Genomic DNA, 21,864 nt, shown 5'->3' with positions numbered 1-21,864 from the left:
GCTTCTGCATCGGACATGTGTATTAGGCTTTCATTGCCCTAACTAGATTTTTCACAGTCCCTTTGGTACTTTTCAGAGCACAAAACCCATATAAGTGTTGTAATCACATGCATTTTAAGCAGAGACACCTCTACAAGATGGACCACCATCAGAACTAGTGCTGCTCTAAGGGCAACTCTAATCCTAGGGGGAAAGCATGACCTGTTTAGATCTCCTGATATAGGCCTCAAAGGTTAAAGAGAGATCATATTCTTCTTATCTGTACCCTCTATTTCCCTGGGGCAGCACAGTACATTTGGTCTTTCCTGTGGAAGGGTAATTACAAGGGGTTATCAAATCTATGGTAATGTTGGGGCATCAAACCAGATAATTGACCCTGTGGAGGAAACTCCTGTCAATGTCTAATACAACCATGTAAAACGTGTAACTAAAAGGTGCTAAATGTGCTAACTGTACACAGGGTGCAGCATATTGCTGTTCTTACTGGATGTATTTCTCGGTACCAAATGGGGGAAGCCCTGTCTATGTATGGCTCAGAAAAGGACCAGTTCGCTCAAAGCATCAGACAGGTATTACTTCAGGATTCATGCACTCAGCCAAGTTATGGATTAGTGCTGTATGGACCTGCAAGCGTATGGCCTCACCTCATGGTAGTCAGTGAATTATAAAGAGAGAAAATGTAAAGTACAGGCACAACTCTTTTTTTTTAAATTAAACTCTGTTTTTGGCTTCCAAAATAACATCAGGAAACCCGACCGTGAGGCTGTACCCTAATACGGGGGTGGTGAGGCCCATAGGGCAAAACATGAAGTATCTGTATAGGGAACCCTAGGTATTCTGTGTGGACTTTAAGGAACTGTGTGCCACCATACAAGGTGGATCCAGACTGCGTTGCCCGAGTTCTGTCCCAACTGTCCCACCAAGTCATCTGACTACCCAACGTTGGTTTGGGAGTTTTTCCTATAGATCCCAGATTTACTTCATGAATATGTTATACATGTCTGCGATTAAAGTGAACTCGTCTCAGGACTGTACAAAAAGAAATCACATGAAAAGCATAAACTATCATGTACACCATCCTGAAGCCCTAGAGTCACTGACAGCAATACCAGATGTTACCGTGAACCTGTATGTAGGAGAATTTGGCTTAGCGTCTAAAGATGAAACCTTGTCAGTTATTGCATGCAGCGTCCAAGCCATTGGAAAGCACACATCCAATAATAGGAGTAGTAGTATAATCACAAAACACAGGCCTCCGTTTTATGTTACTATATAAGAGAGATACTATACTATCAGATTGAAAAGGTTTGAGATGTTCTCAAGAAGCTAGACATTGTAGAAGGAGGCTATGTATTATATGATGCATTATAAACGATGCAGGTTATTCTTACTGCGACTACTATAATCCCCTGCACCTGACCTACCAAAAATCTACAAGCTCAATTGTCCACATGACTTTCCATGTTCCCATCAGACCGATGCCCAGACATTTTACTGAAGGCACTCAGTAGCAAACTTTTGCGCCCCTGTTTTTCCTCCACCACACCTCTTGTCACGTCTTGTATCGGCTTGCAAAATAGAGAGCAACATCTTTAAGAAAATAATTAGTCGATCAGTTCTTAGAAGATTTCTCTTTCCCTGCGGCATTCAGCTCCTTTAATTAAAGTGCGCAAATTGTTTCTAATGAGTCCCTGTGAGCATCTCCCTGTCCCAGGCTAATTAACACAGTTCTCAGCAATCCGTCCATCGCTGTCCATTGGCCTGATGCTTTTCGGTAAGTTGATTGTGACTTCTTTTTTGGTCATCCGTTTGCTTTCTCTTTTGGCCTGTCGAAAATAAAAGAAGAAACTAATGAGCCCCAATGGTGTTTCAGTGACGTAAGATAATCTGTCAAATGCATTGCAAAAATTAAAGTATGGCTCAGGGAACGCATAGAATAGAGGACCTGGTACTACTTCAGCCATAGTCACATAAACATGGGCAAGTCTACAGGTCCCCGTATAGCTGTGTAATGTTCACACTATGCAGTATACAGATAAAAAAGAAGAGAGAAGCCTAGTGCTGCAGATTGACCACCAGTTTGCATCATGTGGCCCAATCTCCTAGTTTCCCTTCCTCTTTTCCAATTTAAAGGGGTTCTGCACTTTGTTTAAACTGATGATCTATCCTCTGAATAGATCATCAGCATCTGATCGGCGGGGGTCCGACACCCGGGACCCCTGCCGATCAGCTGTTTGAGAAGGCAGCGGCGCTCCTGTAGCGCCGCGGCCTTCTCACTGTTTACCGCTGGCCCAGTGACGTCACGACTAGTATCAACTGGGCGGGGCTAAGCTCCATTCAAGTGAACTGAGCTTAGTCGCGCCCATGCCAGTGATAATAGTCGTGACGTCACTGGGCCAGCGGTAAATAGTGAGAAGGCCGCAGCGCTGCTGGAGCGCCGCTGCCTTCTCAAACAGCTGATCGCGGGGGTCCTGGGTGTCGGACCCTCGCTGATCAGATGCTGATGATCTATCCAGAGGATAGATCATAAGTTTATAAAAACTGCAGAACCCATGTAATACATCTGTGGAGCAATTGACACCTAAAATATTTTCTGCTACTTATGTCTAAAGGGTTCTCAGTGTGATTTCTTGCACATTGTCCCAGTGCAAGGAACAGTAATATAGGCCCACAAATTTGAATGAAGCTGGCCTGCAGTAGTGAGGACGGAGGGACACAACAATCAAAATGGCCGTTTCTCCCCTGGGCCTAGACACAGGGAATATGGGGCCTGTTTGCAGTTTTGACCATGCAAAGATGCTGACAGCACTAGGTATGGGCTGGGCAGAGGAGTAAAAACACACCTTTTGTGGAGCTTTTCTCATCAGGAGTAGTGAGAATATTAGGTTTTGTTCTGCCAGGTTCTGCTTCTGTGAATGCCCAGGAGGCAGGGCTTCATTGTGAAGTGCCGTCTGAATTGATACTCTTCACAGCCCCTCCTGTCTGCTCTCCATGAGAGATGTAGTGGAAGGGGGCTATGAAGGGGCTCAATGTAGACAGCAGTTCACAGTGAAGCTCTGCCTTCTGGTCACTTGCAGGAGCAAAACCTGGCAGAATAAAACATAATATTCACACTACTCCTGATAATAAAAACTCCATAAAAAGGTATGTTCATCCTGACCACAAGTATTGATAGACGCCCTTTAAATGACATTGTCAACCTCTCAACAATAGCCACTCTTCCCCACTTATTACCCCTGCCACAATCTTTGTAGCTCTTCTTGAATTGCCAGCTCTGTGGAAATTGTCACTTTATATGTACCAGCTCTATGGAAACTGTCTTTGACTACTGTATATATACCAGCAAGAGCTATAGCTAGACGTGCCTTTACCTGGGACCAAGGTTCAGGTTGCTGCCCTAGCTCTTTATCTAAATGTTCTTTCAAAGCAAAGTGGCTTGTTTCTGATAACCCCCCCCCCCCACCCCCCACCCCGGCACCCAACCCCCAGGGGACATGCCCTGGTTGATCCTCCTTTAGCTACGCCCGAGCACCAGCACTTACAATCACAGAGGAAAGAACAGAGGTCACCCTCCCCAAGTCCTGGTTTCTTCATTAGAAATCGGTGCCTTGGAAATGGAGAGGAATACACTGCCAAAATCCACTTTTTTCCCAGGGTCCCATAGGAGCGGTATGTGTATATTGCAGGGCTGCAAATATCTAGGTCCCATCCATTTAAATAGTCAGGTCCACCTGGGCTCCCTTCCACATCTACAGTACAGACCAAAAGTTTGGACACACCTTCTCATTCAAAGAGTTTTCTTTATTTTCATGACTATGAAGGCATCACAACTATGAATTAACACATGTGGAATTATATACATAACAAACAAGTGTGAAACAACTAAAAATATGTCATATTCTAGGTTCTTCAAAGTAGCCACCTTTTGCTTTGATTACTGCTTTGCACACTCTTGGAATTCTCTTGATGAGCTTCAAGAGGTAGTCCCCTGAAATGGTCTTCCAACAGTCTTCCAACTGCTCACCCCTGACCATCTCGATTGGGTTCAGGTCCGGTGACTGTGGAGGCCAGGTCATCTGGCGCAGCACCCTATCACTCTCCTTCATGGTCAAATAGCCCTTACTTTCAAAGTTTTCCCAATTTTTCAGCTGACTGACTGACCTTCATTTCTTAAAGTAATGATGGCCACTCGTTTTTCTTTACTTAGCTGCTTTTTTCTTGACATAATACCAATTCTAACAGTCTATTCAGTAGGACTATCAGCTGTGTGTCCACCTGACTTCTCCTCAACGCAACTGATGGTCCCAACCCCATTTATAAGGCAAGAAATCCCACTTATTAAACCTGACACGGCACACCTGTGAAGTGAAAACCATTTCAGGGGACTACCTCTTGAAGCTCATCAAGAGAATGCCAAGAGTGTACAAAGCAGTAATCAAAGCAAAAGGTGGCTACTTTGAAGAACCTAGAATATGACATATTTTCAGTTGTTTCCCACTTGCTTGTTATGTATATAATTCCACATGTGTTAATTCATAGTTTTGATGCCTTCAGTGTGAATCTACAATTTTCATAGTCATGAAAATAAAGAAAACTCTTTGAATGAGAAGGTGTGTCCAAACTTTTGGTCTGTACTGTACACCATACATGAGGCGACATAAATAATCCATTCATGAACATTTCCCATATGTAATTTTTTAAATTATTTTACTCATATAGCGCTGACATATTCTGCAGCACTTTAAACACATTAGCATCAAGCTGTCACCAGTGGGGCTCACAATCAAAGGTCCCTCAGATGTCTTTGGAGTGTGAGAGGAAACCCACACAAACACAGGGAGAACATACAAACTCCATGCAGATGTTGTCCTTGGTCAGATTCAAACCTAGGACCCCAGCGCTGCAAGGCAGTAGTGCTAACCACTGAGCCACCATGCTGCCCAATTTGGGGAAGGAGGTGCCCCATTCTCCAATCCAGACATCTGGTGAATCCCTGGAGGGCCAACATGACTATTTGGGCCCTGTTCATTGACTAGTTTAAGTTCTACAGTACATGTCCAATGGGTGGCAGCTAAAAGGCAAGCCCAGGTCCCATTTTCAGTTTTGCCCCTGACTGTTATGACACATGTACTGCCCTGATATCACTGCTGCTCTATAGCACAAGTATGCATTCCTACAAAGACATAATTAATCCACCATTTCCCCCGCCCAGCATTGTAATAGTCACCTTTTGCAGAAACAGCACTATAAATTACATGGATAGATTTACTTGCTTAGCATCCACGCCTGGAAATTTTACCGCAATCTTGGCAACCATGAAGAATTGCAGTATTAAGTATAATATTAGCCCAGGGTAGTCAAAGCTGACCCACTTTAGCCCCACAGCCCATTACTTGAGTTATCTAATTGCTAATGGATTGACCTATAATGTAATGCTGGTAACCAGGAGGACAATTATACTAATGTTATGCGTACCGGTAGAGGCTGACATGTACAGGACAAATCTGCAAGCCGCTCCTGTTCATTAGGAAACATGTAAGAGGCATTATCATAGAGGCATAATTTAACAGATTTATTCTGCTGCTAAGCCAGAGAATTTAACTCTAGATAGCTGGTGGCAGCTTCAAGTCTTTCACCTCATCCTCAGCCAAGGGTGAAATGAAGAACTGAAGATTAAAGAGGACCTGTCACCCAAAAATATACATAGTAATCTGTGGGCAGCGTGTTATAGCACAGGCTGGTACAGTGGTCATAATGGGAGATTTTAACTTCCCAGACATTGACTGGGGTCATGGTTCTGCCTTAACCGCAAAGTGGAGAAAATTTCTCAACTTACTGCAGGACCACTTAATGGGCCAGTTTGTAGAAGCTTCCACTAGGGGCGATGCTTTGTTGGATCTGGTAATTTCTAATGATGCAGAGCTTGGTAATGTTACTGTTCGAGAAACACTAGGTAATAGTGACCACAAAATAAATATATTCCCCCTAAACTATAAGAAGCAAACTCTGTCAGGCAGAGCAAAGACACAGAATTTTAAAAAGGCTAATTTCCCTGGATTGAGGGCAGCATTTCAGGGCATAGACTGGGACCAGCTACTGTCACAAAATAATACTGAGGATAAATGGGAGATCTTCAAATCCACAGTGAGTAATTGCACAAAAAAATGTATCCCTTTAGGTAACAAGTATAAACGGCTAAAATAAACCCCCCATGGCTTACAGCTACTGTAAAAAGGGCAATAAAAGACAAATCTAAGGGGTCAGCTGTAGCGTTTGAAGATTACAAAGGGCTTAATAAAATCTGTAAAAAGGAGATAAAATTTGCAAACATACAAAACGAACAACAGGTGGCAAAAGAGAGCAAAACAAATCCCGAACAATTCTTTAAATATATAAATGCTAAAAAACCTAGGTCTGAGCTGGTAGGTCCCCTAAATAATGGTAAAGGGGTAGTAGTCATTGAAGATAAGGAAAAGGCAGAGTTACCAAATATGTTTTTTAGCTCTCCTGGGGCTGTTAGTACATCCAGTAATATACTCAATTGGCTAACTGTAGATATGGTCCAAGCGAAGTTAAATAAGGTAAATGTAAACAAGGCTCCGAGTCCAGATGAATTACACCCAAGAGTGCTTAAAGAGCTCAGTTCAGTCATTGCTGTGCCCCTGTTTATAATTTTTAAAGATTCTCTAGGTACTGGCACAGTGCCAAGTGATTGGCGCAAGGCAAACGTGGTGCCCATATTCAAAAAAGGATCAAGGTCCTCCACAGGTAATTATAGACCAGTTAGTTTACCTTCTGTTGTGGGAAAAATGTTTGAAGGAATCTTAAGGGACTATATACAGGAGTGTGTGACTGTAAATAATATTATAAGTGATAACCAGCATGGATTTACCAAGGACAGACGTTGTCAGACTAACCTGATTTGTTTTTATGAGCAGGTGAGTAGTAGCTTGGACAGAGGGGCGGCTGTGGATGTAGTGTTTCTGGATTTTGCAAAGGCTTTTGATACTGTCCTTCATAGACGCTTAATAAGTAAAGTAAGGTCTATAGGCTTGGAAAGTATAGTTTGTAATTGGATTGAAAACTGGCTGAAGGACCGTGTCCAGAGAGTTGTGGTCAATGATTCCTATTCAGAATGGTCCCAGGTTATAAGTGGTGTACCCCAAGGTTCAGTGCTGGGCCCTTTATTATTTAATTTATTTATTAATTATATAGAGGATGGGATTAATAGCACCATTTCTATTTTTTCAGATGACACTAAGCTATGTAGTACAGTGCAGTCTATGAAAGTTGTCCATAAAATACAAGCTGAGTTGAACACTCTGAATGATTGGGCATCAACTTGGCAAATTTGGTTCAATGTGGACAAATGTAAAGTTATGCATCTTGGTAGTAATAATCTCTGTGCTTCATATGTCCTAGGTGATGTAGCACTGGGAGAGTCACTTATAGAGAAGGATTTGGGTGTCCTTGTGGATGGTAGATTAAATTACAGCATACAATGTCAATCAGCTGCTTCTAAGGCCACCAGGATATTGTCATGTATTAAACAAGGCATGGACTCGCGGGGCAGGGATGTAATATTACCACTTTACAAAGCGTTGGTGCGGCCTCATCTGGAATATGCAGTTCAGTTCTGTGCACCAGTCCATAGAAAGGACGCACTGCAGCTGGATTACAAATATATAAATGGGCCATACAAAAAATACAGTGAAAAGCTGTTCCATGTAAAATGCGCTCAAAAGACAAGGGTGCACTGTCTCCGATTAGAAAGGAAAAAGTTCAGTCTCTGGAAGCGTCAAAGCTTCTTTACTGTAAGAACTGTAAAGCAGTGGAATAGACTTTCTCAGGACGTGGTCACAGCAGAAACAGTGGACAGTTTCAAAAAGGCTTTAGACAAATTCTTAAAAGTAAAAAACATTAATGGTTATGAAAACGTGTATAAATCTAAATCTCAATTACTTCTGGGATTCGCATCCTCACCTATCCCTTGGTTGAACTTGATGGACGTATGTCTTTTTTCAACCGTATTAACTACAGTCAGGTCCATAAATATTGGGACATCAACACAATTGTACAATTTGTGGCTCTATACACCACCACAATTGATTTGAAATGAATCAAACAAGATGTGCTTTAACTGCAGACTGTCAGCTTTAATTTGAGGGTATTTACATCCAAATCAGGTGAATGGTGTAGGAATTACAACAGTTTGCATATGTGCCTCCCACTTGTTAAGGAACCAAAAGTAATGGGACAATTGGCTTCTCAGCTGTTCCATGGCCAGGTGTGTGTTATTCCCCCATTATCCCAATTACAATGAGCAGATAAAAGGTCCAGAGTTCATTTCAAGTGTACTTTTTGCATTTGGAATCTGTTGCTGTCAACTCTCAAGATGAGATCCAAAGAGCTGTCACTATCAGTGAAGCAAGCCATCATTAGGCTGAAAAAACAAAACAAACCCATCCGACAGATAGCAAAAACATTAGGCGTAGCCAAAACATCTGTTTGGAACATTCTTAGAAAGAAGGATTGCATCGGTGAGCTCAGCAACACCAAAAGACCCGGAAAACCATGGAAAACAACTGTGGTGGATGACCGAAGAATTCTTTCCCTGGTGAAGAAAACACCCTTCACAACAGTTGGCCAGATCAAGAGAACTCTCCAGGAGGTAGGTGTATCTGTGTCAAAGTCAACAATCAAGAGAAGACTTCACCAGAGGGAATACAGAGGGTTCACCACAAGATGTAAACCATTGGTGAGCCTCAAAAACAGGAAGGCCAGATTAGAGTTTGCCAAACGACATCTAAAAAAGCCTTCACAGTTCTGGAACCACATCCTATGGACAGATGAGACTAAGATCAACTTGTACCAGAGTGATGGGAAGAGAAGAGTATGGAGAAGGAAAGGAACTGCTCATGATCTTAAGCATACCACCTCATCAGTGAAGCATGGTGGTGGTAGTGTCATGGTGTGGGCATGTATGGTTGCCAATGGAACTGGTTCTCTTGTATTTATTGATGATGCGACTGCTGAGAAAAGGAGCAGGATGAATTCTGAAGTGTTTCTGGCAATATTTTCTGCTCATATTTAGCCAAATGCCTCAGAACTCATTGGACGGCGCTTCACAGTGCAGATGGACAATGACCCAAAGCATACTGCAAAAGCAACCAAAGAGTTTTTTAAGGGAAAGAAGTGGAATGTTATGCAATGACCAAGTCAATCACCTGACCTGAATCCGATTGAGCATGCATTTCACTTGCTGAAGACAAAACTGAAGGGAAAATGCCCCAAGAACAAGCAGGAACTGAAGACAGTTTCAGTAGAGGCCTGGCAGAGCATCACCAGGGATGAAACCCAGCGTCTGGTGATGTCTAAGCGTTCCAGACTTCAAGCTGTAATTGACTGCAAAGGATTTGCAACCAAGTATTAAAAAGTGAAAGTTTGATTTATGATTATTATTCTGTCCCATTACTTTTAGTTCCTTAACAAGTGGGAGGCACATATGCAAACTGTTGTAATTCCTACACCGTTCACCTGATTTGGATGTAAATACCCTCAAATTAAAGCTGACCGTCTGCAGTTAAAGCACATCTTGTTCGTTTCATTTCAAATCCATTGTGGTGGTGTATAGAGCCAAGAATGTTAGAATTGTGTCAATGTCCCAATATTTATGGACCTGACTGTATGTAACTATGTAACTTGCATTTTATAAATTTATATCTCTGCTATTTCTAATTATATTGTTCATGGGGAGGTGCTATCAGTGATTGATAGCATTCTCTGTGTAAGTGTGTAAACAGAGGTAGCTGTCAGTCACTGATAGTTGTACATGGGGTAGGTGTTATCAGTGATTGATAGCATTCTCTGTGTAAGTGTGTATACAGAGATAGCTGTCAGTCACTGATATTTGTACACGGGGAGGTGTTATCAGTGATTGATAGCTATCTCTGTATACACGTTTACACAGATAATTCTATCAGTTGCTGATAAAACCTCCCCTGTGTACAACTATCACTGATAGCTATCTCTGTATACAACTTACACAGAGAATACTATTAATCACTGATTACACCTCCCTGTGTACAGTTATCAGTGACTGACAGCTATCTCTGTATACACACTTTCACAGAGAATGCTATCAATCACTGATAACACATCCCCATGTACAACTATCTTGGCTATCTCTGTTTAGACACTTACACAGAGAATGCTATCAATCACTGATAACACCACCCTGTGTACAACTATCAGTGACTGACAACTATCTCTGTATACACACTTAAACAGAGAATGCTATAAATCACTGATAACGCCTCCCTATGTACAGCTATCAGTGACTGATAGCTGTAAAAATGTGGATTTGGTAAATACGTGTGCAGAGGGGACCACTCCAGATCACCAGAGAACAGATACCTTACCGAAAGTTCCTGGACATCAAGACAAAATCTGCTACATGCCACCTCACTTACGATGTGTCATTTATGATACTGGTATGTGGTAGAGGATCTTTGAACACCCCTAAAGAACCAAGCCCTAGGTGAGACTGCTACCTCTGCACCACCTATAGCTATGCTCCGGCTAGAAGCAGCTGCACAGAGGCAAGCAGAAGGATCATCAAAGGAGGGTGCTGTAAGTCAGAATGTGTGGAGAGGAGGAGGCCCTGCTGTGAGTACTGGGAGAGGGTGAGACTGAGGTGACTACAGGTGGAAGTCACTAACAGTGGCGTTGCTAGGGCTGGTGTCACCCGGTGCGTTGGAAACCCCCTCCCCCCCCCCCGAAGCAATAATTTTTTTGCCATATATGGGGGCTATGGGGGTGCTACTGCCGTAGGGGGGCATCCGTTTGCTCAGCAGACCCCCCCCCCCTCCAAAGCTTAGAGCCCCAGCACCCTCTTTCCTCCCTGCAGGCAGCAGCTTACCTAGGTCAGGTGCACCCCACTTTCGCTGGCTGGCTGACTGAGACATCAAATGCTGTTCAATTTCTTCTGGTGACCGCTTCTTCGTATGGTCATCGTGTTCTGACCTGTGCGGACGAGTCACATAGGGGACGTCCATCAAGCTCCGCCCTGCCGCCGTGGCGCCGCTGACATACCTTCACGTCCTTCACTGAGCCTGCCGTACGACCCACGAAGTAACGGGGGGAGTTTGGATAGTAAACAGACCGCTGACGTGGGGGTGGCGCTAAGCAGACAGATCGCCGACAGGGGGTGGGAACTTGGGGGTGCTAGCAGACAGATCGCCGACGGGGGAGGGGTCGGCTGCTAGCAGTCAGATCGCTTACCGGGCAGTGGCGGATCCAGAGCCTGGTCTCGGGAGGGGCACTTCCAAATTATTTTCTGTCCGCCGCCACAAAACAATGGTGCTTATAGAACAGACAGTGTAGAGGTATACTGTATATTGTGTGGCACAGTGTAGGCTATATGTGTGTAACATAAACATATTTCACATGAAAACTTACAATTACTTGGCTTGACCCTTGGGGATCTCGGACACCACTTCAACACTTTGGCCGGGGGCTCGGTGGAGCTGATGTTGTGCTTTATCCTAACGAGAAAGATTTCATAATAAGGATTTGTAGAAGGAGTAGAGGGATAGCAGAGCAGGGAGAGGCTGGTGCTGCTACTAGGGAGCTTATACCATGGAGGAGTAATAAAGCCCACCATAATGCCCCCCCCCAGTAGAAATAATTTTCCTTATAATGTGACAGTGCAAAAAAATCCCCCTCGTAATGCCCCCAGTTGAGCTAATGTCCCCATAGTGCCCCCATAATGTGCCAGTATAAAATACCCCTATATAGTGCTCCCAGTAAATTCCCCCATAGTGCCCCCCATAATGTACCAGTATAAAATGCCCCATATATAGTGCCCCAGTAGATGCCCTCAGTGCCCCCCATAATTTGCAAGTATAAAATACCCCTTCTTAGTGCCCCCCGTAGATGATCCCATAGTACTCCTCTCCCCCCTTCCCCATAGTACCCACCATAATGTGTCCCAGTATAAAATGCTACTGTACAGAGCCCCCCATATAAAATACCCCTTCTTTGTGGCCTCAGTAGATGCCCCTATAGTGCCCACCAATAATGTGTCAGTAAGCAGTGCCCCCAATAATGTGCCAGTAATAAGTGCCCCCATAGATGCCCCCTAATAATGTGCCAGTAAAATGTGCCCCCATATATGGCCCCCAATCATGTGCCAGTAACAAGTACTCCCCAATCATGTGCCAGTAACAAGAGCACCCCCATCATGTGCCAGTATCAAGAGCACCCCCATCATGTGCCAGTAATGAGAGCACCCCCCATCATGTGCCAGTAACAAGAGCCCCCCCCAATCATGTGCCAGTAACAAGAGCCCCCCCCCCCCCCCACATCATGTGCCAGTAAAAGTATTGTACATGTAAAAAAAATAACTGTTATACTTACCTCCATGTCAGCGATGCAATGCAGGCTTCTTCTGGCCTGTGTCCCGCGCTGTACGGCTCAGGCGGCGCCTGCACCGGCCTCTGATAGGCTGCCGGCCTAGTGCTGGCAGCCTATCAGAGGAACAGGGAAGGGACACACCTCACCCTCCCCTGCCCCGCCGCAGCATGCATCTGTATCGCTGTCCTGAGGACGACGATACAGATGACTATGGAGATGAGCGCTTCCACAATGGAAGCGCTCATCTCCCTGTGCCCTGCCGCCGCCGCAATCAGACTGGTGTCACCCCATCACTGGTGTCACCCGGTGCGGCCTGCACCCGCCCCACCCCACTCGCAATGCCACTGGTCACTACTGATTGCTGTCACTACTGATGAGGGGGCTGTGGTGGCTTCTGTGGAGTTGTAGAAGGGCTTTCCTTCACTCTGGGCAAAAGTTCAGTTTGCAGCCCTGGCCCTGTATCTAAGCACATCTAGGTGCCATGTTGGCAATGCCTGGTACTGAGCATCTGTGGTACATTTCCCATTTGTGCCCTCCTGCTATGCCCCTGTACTGTGGGTATAAGTCAAGCACTCTGTGCCTATAGGCACACTGACACAGGTGTGTGCAGAAAGCCCCTGTTGGAGCCAGTGTAGAGGACAAGAATGGTAGTGGCCCTGATGAAATGTTGTGTCATGGTGTCCTACCTTAGGCCGTCACTCTCTGGGGTCTGTTGCAGTAAAATTAGAGTACGGAAGCATGAGGCCAGTGTTAAATGTAATAAATAGAGAGGAGTGAATTTCTCAAAAATTCGATTTGAACGGTTCACCGAATTTCAAAAAGATTTGATTCGAATTTATTTATGACGAATCGCGTAAAAAAACAGCTAATTCCTGGCTGCTGAGAGCCTGTATAGTGGTGTAGAACACTGTGCCTAGCACGCATAGGGAGTCTGACATGCAGATGACAGGCATCGCACTAAGGCCTCATGCACACAACCATTCCGCTTTTTGCGGTCCAGGCGGCCCATTGTAGAAATGCCTATTTTTGTCCGCAAAACGGACAAGAATAGGACATGTTATATTTTTTGGGCGGGGCCACGGAACGGAGTAACGGATGCGGACAGCACACGGAGTGCTGTCCGCATTTTTTGTGGCCCCATTGAAGTGAATGGGTCTGCACCAGAGCCGCAAAAACTGCGGCTCGGATGCGGACCACAACAATGGTCGTGTGCATGAGGCCTTAGTATCACTGCACACTTCACTTATTTGGGCAGTTACGGGGCCAAAACTGACCAAATAACTCAAGTGTGAACTCAGCCTTACAGGTCAATATTAGTGTCAAGAAGAAGCGCACGCCTTTTACACCCTCGTCAGCTGATTCCACATAGATTTTTACAGAACCTGTTCTGTTACCCACTGAAACAAGTAGTGCCCCCATGACCGAGTGGTAAAGTGGCAACAGTATGAAGAGTCAAATCAGTGGCCCAGTCACAGAGTGGTGAGGGTGGGAATCGCATGAGAAATTTCATGAGTCGTCACAGTGGGCCAGTCACAGATGCAGCACGCCAGACCTGCAGGGTATAGCGAAGCGAGGTCACGGTTATGGGCAATCGAGGGTTGCTCACTGTATTGGAGAACCCTGGGCAGGCATGCGGCAGTGAAGGAGAGGTAGACACAGTTCCTCTGGGGCACACTCTGTATGTAGGGACCAGGCCTGATGGTGGATGAGGTGCCCTGGATGTTACAGGTATTTTGAGTGCCTGGGGCAAGGTCCCTTTTGGATTCGTGACGCCAGTGCCTGTAACGGTGGCACACCGATTTATAGTTGGAATAACTGAGGTACACAGATGGTATAGTGAACCAAACGTTGCTTTACTGAACAGTCCAACTTTGTACATACAGATGGTAACACAGTCCTTTAGATCACAGCTTTACAAGCAGGCTTTATTCCACACGATGGCAGGTAGTAATTATGCAAGATACTCAGAGGGTAAATCCACAATGCACTCAGAATCAGGTTGTACCTTTCCTCAGAAATAGCGTACACTGTCCTTTTCTAGAACTCCTGTCTGGTTTCAATCCCAAGGCCCGGATGCCTAAATGGTGGCTTAAATCCTTGGTATATATATATCTTCCTCTCGTATTAAATCCTTGCTTTTCTTCCTAAAGCATCTGCCCATCAGTGTTACTTATCTTTGCTTGGATGAGGAAGGACTGCGGGTTTCTCCCAGGAGGTGCTGTCCTGCAACTGGGGTGTCTCTACTGAGCTAATCCTAGCCTCAGGAGCTTCAGGTGGACGGAGTAACTCCTCTAGTCCCCTGGAATGAACTACCACTCCCCTGTCTGGGCCTTCCTATATATATCTAGGGCTCTCTAGCTCCCTCTAACGTCTGGGAGGCTAAACTACACCCTGACAGGCCTGACACCAGCTAACACAGGGAAATGCATACACATAACATTAAATGTAATAAAGACACATTAACCCCTTTTGTGCAGTGCCCACCTTCACCTAGTGGGACACTACATACGACCACGCTATAACGTTGCCCGTCCTCGGCGCAACATGGAGGGGCCCTGCCCGGCTGGATACTGCAGCCTGAAAGACAAAATGAGAACCGGCATACATGGCAAATATCACAGCAACAATACAAACATTGACAACCAATATAACTGCATGGAATGGTGAAAAGGGGCGTCGTTCTCTTCTCTCAGGATAATGGAAGGGAACAGGGGCGCTGACCTGGTGCAGCGTATTAATAACCAGGATAGTCCATGAAAACATAAATAAACATAAGTCCTTGGAGGCTCAAAGGAACACGAGTCCGTACCCAGGCTTGCAACAAGGGTTAAACAGGGGTTTCCCGTGAGGGGCTACCTGGGCCCATGATGTAGTCCTCAAACCTCACAGGTGGGTGTCCCCTGGTAGAACGTGTGGACCTCCTTGGTGGCAGGGGTTCTTCCTGCCTGGACTCAGGAAGGTCAGAGGAGCTCACCACCTCTGGAACTTCTTCAGGAACTCTCTGAGGTAAGGTCTCCTGAGACGGGAGACCAACAGGAACAGGAGCAGGAACCAGCAAATTCAGCCAAGGCGTGAGGGCCCAGTGGAGTGGCTCTTTATCGTGGATCAAGTTCTCCACAGCCTGCATAGGGTCCATAGGTGGAGCCGGCAATTCTTCCTCAGAAGGCTCAGGCTCCATCTCCTCCGCCGCTGGTTCTCCTTCTATACAGGACTTGAGACGGTTCCTGTGAACGACTTGGGGACCTTTTCCTTCTCTGGATACCTGGTAAATGTGGGCTGCAGCATTGGGTATGGCAGTAATAAGGTAGGGAATCCTTTCCCATTTGCTATCCAACTTGCTGGTCCGGTGGTTGTTTTTCAACCATACCTTGTCTCCCAGAGCCAGGGGTCCCGCATGGGCAGTCTGGTCATAGTCCTTCTGCTGCCTCTCACGAACAATCTCCATCCGTTCTTGGACAATCTCCTTAGCATTGAGGAGACGCCTTTGATGCTCCACTACCCAATCGGTCCTGGGCAGTGGGTTGATTACATCCGGTACCTGGACACCCAGGGAGTGATCCGCAGGCAATCTCCCTTGTCGGCCAAACATCAAATAGAACGGGGTGTAACCGGTGGAACAATGGATGGTGTTGTTGTAAGTGTACATGAGCTGCGGCAACAGAGTAGGACAATTACCCCTCGTCTCAGGGGGTACTGCTCTCAACATTTCAATGATAGTCTTATTCATTTTTTCGCAGAGTCCGTTACCTTGCGGATGATAGGCGGTGGTCCGGACTTTCTGGCAGTTGTGCAGCAGACACATCTCCTGGAACAGCTGTGACTCAAACGCAGACCCTTGGTCTGTGAGGATCCTCTCTGGGCAGCCGTAGGGCAACAGGAAATGCTTCCAGAATGCCTCCGCTGTGGTCTTGGCTGTCAGGTCTTTCACAGGCACTGCTACGACAAACTTGGTGAAGTGATCAATTATAGTCATGGCATAAGTATACCCAGAGCGACTCGGCTCCAACTTCACATGATCAATCGCGACAAGTTCTAAAGGAGCTGTACTTACAATAGGATGGAGAGGCGCCCTCTGGTCATGGCGTTCAGTTCGCCCCACAGCACAGGCAGTGCATTCTCGGCACCATTTTTCGATATCCTCTCTCATCCCAATCCAATAGAATCTTCTCCGTATGGTGGCCTCCGTCTTTTGCACACCGAAGTGTCCGGACTGGTTGTGGTACATGTCCAGTACCAGGCTGGCATCCCGACGTGGCAGGAGAATTTGGTAAACTCTATCACAGGACACTGGATCCAGACTCCTTCTGAGCAACAGGCCTCTTTGAAGGAACAGTTGGGGGCGATGTCTCCACAGTCTTACTAGTTCTGGGTCTGCGCTCTTCCTGCGGATTCTCTCCGGGATTTTCCCACTGGTAAGGAAGTCGAGCAGTTCACCGAGGACTCTACTTTCGGACTGGAGCTTAATCCATCTTTCTTGATCTGGACTCAGGATCATCTGAGGAGGGAAAATCAGCAGCAGGGAGATTTTCGGTACGGATATTATCCTGCTGGGCAAATTTTTTGTAGAACGCGGGCATTTCCACTTCTTCCCAGGCATCTTTTAACTCATCTGGGGCCTCTGTAGTGGGGAGCCGCGACAGGGCATCAGCATTATCATTGGAGCGGCCTGCCCGGTACTTCACAGAAAAGTCATAGTTGGCAAGGCGGGAGGCCCATCTTTGCTCCAGTGCCCCTAACTTGGCCGTGTTCAGATGCGCCAGGGGATTATTGTCCGTGAAGGCAACAAACGGTGTGGCAGCAAGATAGTCTTTGAACTTTTCAGTCACAGCCCACACTAAGGCAAGAAACTCCAGCTTGAAAGAACTGTAATTCTGATCATTCTTTTCAGCTCCCTTCAGGGATCTGCTGGCGTAGGCAATTACCTTTTCTTTGTTGTCTTGCACTTGAGCCAACACGGCCCCCAGGCCTCTTTTACTGGCATCCGTGTAGAGGAGGAATGGCTTCTGATAATCTGGGTAACCCAGAACAGGGGGTTCAGTCAACTTCTTCTTTAGGAGTTAAAAGGCAATTTCTCGTTCCTGGTTCCATTCAACAGGAATAGGAGTTTTCAGGCTCTTCTTTGGATGCCCCCTCAACAGTTCCTGGATGGGATCCGCAATTTGTGCGAAATGCGGGATGAAACGCCTGTAGTACCCTGCAAAACTGAGAAAGCTTCTCACCTCTTTCACGGTCGTTGGAGTAGGCCAGTTGCGGACAGCAGCAAGTTTATCAGGATCAGGCTGTATTCCTTCTGCACTGACAACGTGCCCAAGGTATTTGACCGCTGGCTTCAGTAGGTGGCACTTGGATGGCTTGATTTTGAGGCCATATTTAGCAAGAACTTGAAACACCTCACCCAGGTGCTTTAAATGGTCCTCATACGTCTTGGAGTATACAATGACGTCATCCAGATATAAGAGTACAGTCTCAAAATTCCTATGGCCTAAACAACGTTCCATCAGCCTCTGGAACGTTCCTGGAGCGTTACACAGTCCAAACGGCATATAATTGAATTCAAACAGGCCCATAGGTGTAGTGAAAGCAGTCTTTTCTCGATCTTCTGGGGCCATGGGTACTTGCCAGTACCCACTGGTTAAGTCCAAGGTGGAGAAATAGGCTGATGACCCCAGGGCAGTCAAGGACTCTTCAATGCGTGGCAGTGGATATGCATCTTTGTGGGTGATTTGATTAATTTTTCTGTAATCCACGCAGAACCTTATGCTGCCATCTTTTTTTCGGACAAGAACTAGAGGCGCAGCCCAGGGACTATGGCTGTCCCGGATTATATTAGAGTCTTTCATCTCTTTTATCATCTCTTTCACAGACTGATAGGTAGTAGGTGGTATGGGTCTGTGCCTCTCCTTAATAGGAGGATGAGAGCCAGTGGGTATGGTGTGCTTGATTACACTGACCTCTCCGTAGTCCGTGGAGTGTTTGCTGAAAGCCTGGTGGTGCTCCTTCACCAGCTTCAGGACTCCCTCTATTTGCTCTTTTGGGGTGGATTCGTTCCCCACATGTAGTTCTTCCCACCAGGATGTTGTAGGGGTGCTGCTGCTCTGTGTGGTCTGGAACGCCTCCGTGGCAGGCAGACGAATCACATCCTGGAAAGACACTTGAAAAAGCTGAGCAACGGGGCAGTGTTTAAGGAGAGTAACGGGATGATCACCAAAGTTAATTAAACGGACAGGCACTTTACCTTGAGACACAGTCACCATGCTCTTGGCTGTCCGTACGAAGGGATGATTTTCAAAGGGAATAGGTTCCACTAGGGCTTGATAGTCTTGGCCCTGGATCCCTAACACCGCACGGCACCACAGGATGATCTGGGAATTCGGAGGCAGAATTACCGGTCGGTTATCCCGGATCCGGACAGTGCAAATTTCTCCTTTCTTGTTGGCAAACTTTTGTTGAGCACACAGCACACTAATAGTCTTTTGGATAACCCTTCTGGAAGCAGGTGAGGCTGAAGATATAGTTTGATTTAATGCGTCAAGCACTTCAGAGTAACAATTTTTCAGAACGTTAGTCCCTAATATCACAGGGTGTCCTCCTTTATCTCCTGCTTGTACCACAATCACGCCTTGCTGTGGCAGGGTGGCTTCTCCTACCTGTAGGGTAGGTTCCCAATACCCATGCACTTTTACTGGCTTACCGTTGCTGGCAATGATATCTAGCCAGGACTCTGGTGGCTGGGTGAGAAGACTTGGATCCCAGAACTTGTCAAAGGCAGGCCGTTGAATGGTGGTGACCTGTGACCCAGTGTCCAAGAGGGCTTTAAAGGGTATCCCGTTGATACATATATAAATTTTTGGACGGGATCCTACATACTTAGGCATCCAGCTTGGATCCTTTGGACCTACTGTTCTACCTCCCGAGGGGCGGTCCTCTGCCTCAGGGGTTGCCCGGCTTAACTGCCAGCACATTGATTCAGTATGTCCATATTTCTTGCAGTGGTGGCAGACAGGCTGTTTTCTACTTCTGGGCCGGTACCTTGGTCGCCCATCAGGCTCTTTTGGGTATACGTCTCCATATGCAGGTGGGAGCCTTGGAGGAAAAGGACCTTCATCTTCTAGTAACAATGGTCTCTCCCATTCCTCTATCTTCCTGCACACCTTCTCTAGACTTAGAGTAATATGGTTCACTTGCTCCATGAGGGCTGCCACTACATCTGTGACTGGAGCTTGGGTGGCCTGACTGACCCCTGCAGACCCCACATTCACAGTCTTGGGCTGACAAGCCTGGGGTTTATAGGAGGCAGCTGGCCCTGGAGCAGGGTTCTGGCCTAATATACTGATGGCCAATTCCTTAAAGTCCAGAAATGCACAACATGCGTAGCTGGCCCTTTAAATGCTCATTACTTACGCCCGCAATGAATTGCTCTCTAAGAGTCCGGTCCTGGTCCTCAGCTTCTTTGGGATCCACTTGGACTACAGCTCTCAGTGTCTCTTGTAAGGACAGGGCAAAATCGCGGAGCGACTCTCCAGGCTGCTGCTTTCTGCTGAAGAAACGCGCATTTTAACTTCTGACACCGTTCTGGCCTCAAATGTGGTGCCCAAGCGATCAAAAATCTGTTCCAGGCTACTTTTCTCAGAGCGGGGCCACGACATGACTTCCCTGCGGGCGGCCCCTTCCAACTGAGCCAGGAGGATCTCCATTTGCTGTTCAGCAGTTATGGGATAAAGCCGGAACAAGGCCAGTATCTGTTCCCTAAAGTCCTTTAACTTATGGGCTTCCCCTGAATAACGTGGGATCCAGGGGGCCCCAAAATAGTACGGCATAGTTAGCGGCATCATGCTTGGCGGTGCCGCGGCGGCAGGGGCCCTAGGGTCGGCTGGGGATACTCCAGAAGGCACGACTGGGGCCACCTGTCCGATTTCCTCAGGTGTGGACATGGCGTTGCTAGGTGGGTATGGCCCTTTAAATGTAGCAGAGTGGACCGGAGCGGCAATGATAATAACTTTTTTTTTTTTTTTTCCACAGAAAAGTCTTTTGTTACTAACGGGGCTCCCTCCGGTGCCCTGGCAGGGGTCGGGAATATTCCGGTAAGGTGATCGGGGGAGCCAGCAAAAGTTTTAAGTCGGTACTCACTCCGGTGGAGCTCGCTCCAAGTCTCGCGAGATGCGTGGCTACGGGCGTCGGACGTCCTGCGTACAGCGTCAGCAGGTGGGCGCGGCCTCTCGTAGCTCCGGGACTCAGGTAGGCGGCACCTTTTCATCCAGACAGGGTGGCGTTCTTCCTCCTCGCCGGCTGGGTGATGGCTCCGCCTGGTTCTTTTCACGCCAAAGTCCTCTTTTTCGCGCCAAACAGTTCACCGGGCGCACTTGCAATCTGCCTCAGGTTTAAGTGGCAAAATGGCTGTCTATTCACTGACAGCAAGCGGTGGCTCAAATAAGCAGCAAACAGTCCAGAAAACACTATCTTCACACCGCTAATTCTTTTCAGTTCTTTGGCCCAGCAATTTTGAATAAAACAATAGGGCTTGGTCACTTTAAGGCAATTTTTAGCACACAGTTTTATATCCGCAATGGCGCAGGAATGTTCTGTAAATCCTGTTCGTGACGCCAATTTATGCAGCACGCCAGACCTGCAGGGTATAGCGAAGCGAGGTCACAGTTATGGGCAATCGAGGGTTGCTCACTGTATTGGAGAACCCTGGGCAGGCATGCGGCAGTGAAGGAGAGGTAGACACAGTTCCTCTGGGGCACACTCGGTATGTAGGGACCAGGCCTGATGGTGGATGAGGTGCCCTGGATGTTACAGGTATTTTGAGTGCCTGGGGCAAGGTCCCTTTTGGATTTGTGACGCCAGTGCCTGTAACGGTGGCACACCGATTTATAGTTGGAATAACTGAGGTACACAGATGGTATAGTGAACCAAACGTTGCTTTACTGAACAGTCCAACTTTGTACATACAGATGGTAACACAGTCCTTTAGATCACAGCTTTACAAGCAGGCTTTATTCCACACGATGGCAGGTATTAATTATGCAAGATACTCAGAGGGTAAATCCACAATGCACTCAGAATCAGGTTGTACCTTTCCTCAGAAATAGCGTACACTGTCCTTTTCTAGAACTCCTGTCTGGCTTCAATCCCAAGGCCCGGATGCCTAAATGGTGGCTTAAATCCTTGGTATATATATATCTTCCTCTCGTATTAAATCCTTGCTTTTCTTCCTAAAGCATCTGCCCATCAGTGTTACTTATCTTTGCTTGGATGATGAAGGACTGCGGGTTTCTCCCAGGAGGTGCTGTCCTGCAACTGGGGTGTCTCTACTGAGCTAATCCTAGCCTCAGGAGCTTCAGGTGGACGGAGTAACTCCTCTAGTCCCCTGGAATGAACTACTTTCCCCTGTCTGGGCCTTCCTATATATATCTAGGGCTCTCTAGCTCCCTCTAACGTCTGGGA

General features: G+C 46.7%; 1 protein-coding gene across 1 annotated transcript in view; it reads right to left on the bottom strand.

The window, feature by feature from the left end:
• Positions 1-876: 876 nt before the first annotated feature.
• The window catches only part of BAALC (BAALC binder of MAP3K1 and KLF4), a 121,004-nt gene continuing 100,016 nt past the window's right edge, over positions 877-21,864 (bottom strand). Inside the window, exon 3 of the mRNA XM_040432255.1 lies at positions 877-1,826. Coding sequence (XP_040288189.1) covers positions 1,716-1,826 — 111 coding nt within the window. The 3' untranslated portion in view covers positions 877-1,715. The remainder of the gene's footprint in view (positions 1,827-21,864) is intronic.

The sequence above is a fragment of the Bufo bufo genome, chromosome 5, assembly GCF_905171765.1.
Source record: "Bufo bufo chromosome 5, aBufBuf1.1, whole genome shotgun sequence".
In the NCBI taxonomy this organism is placed as follows: domain Eukaryota; kingdom Metazoa; phylum Chordata; class Amphibia; order Anura; family Bufonidae; genus Bufo; species Bufo bufo.
Note: the sequence above shows the minus strand (reverse complement) of the source record. Positions and strands in the feature narration are given on the sequence as shown.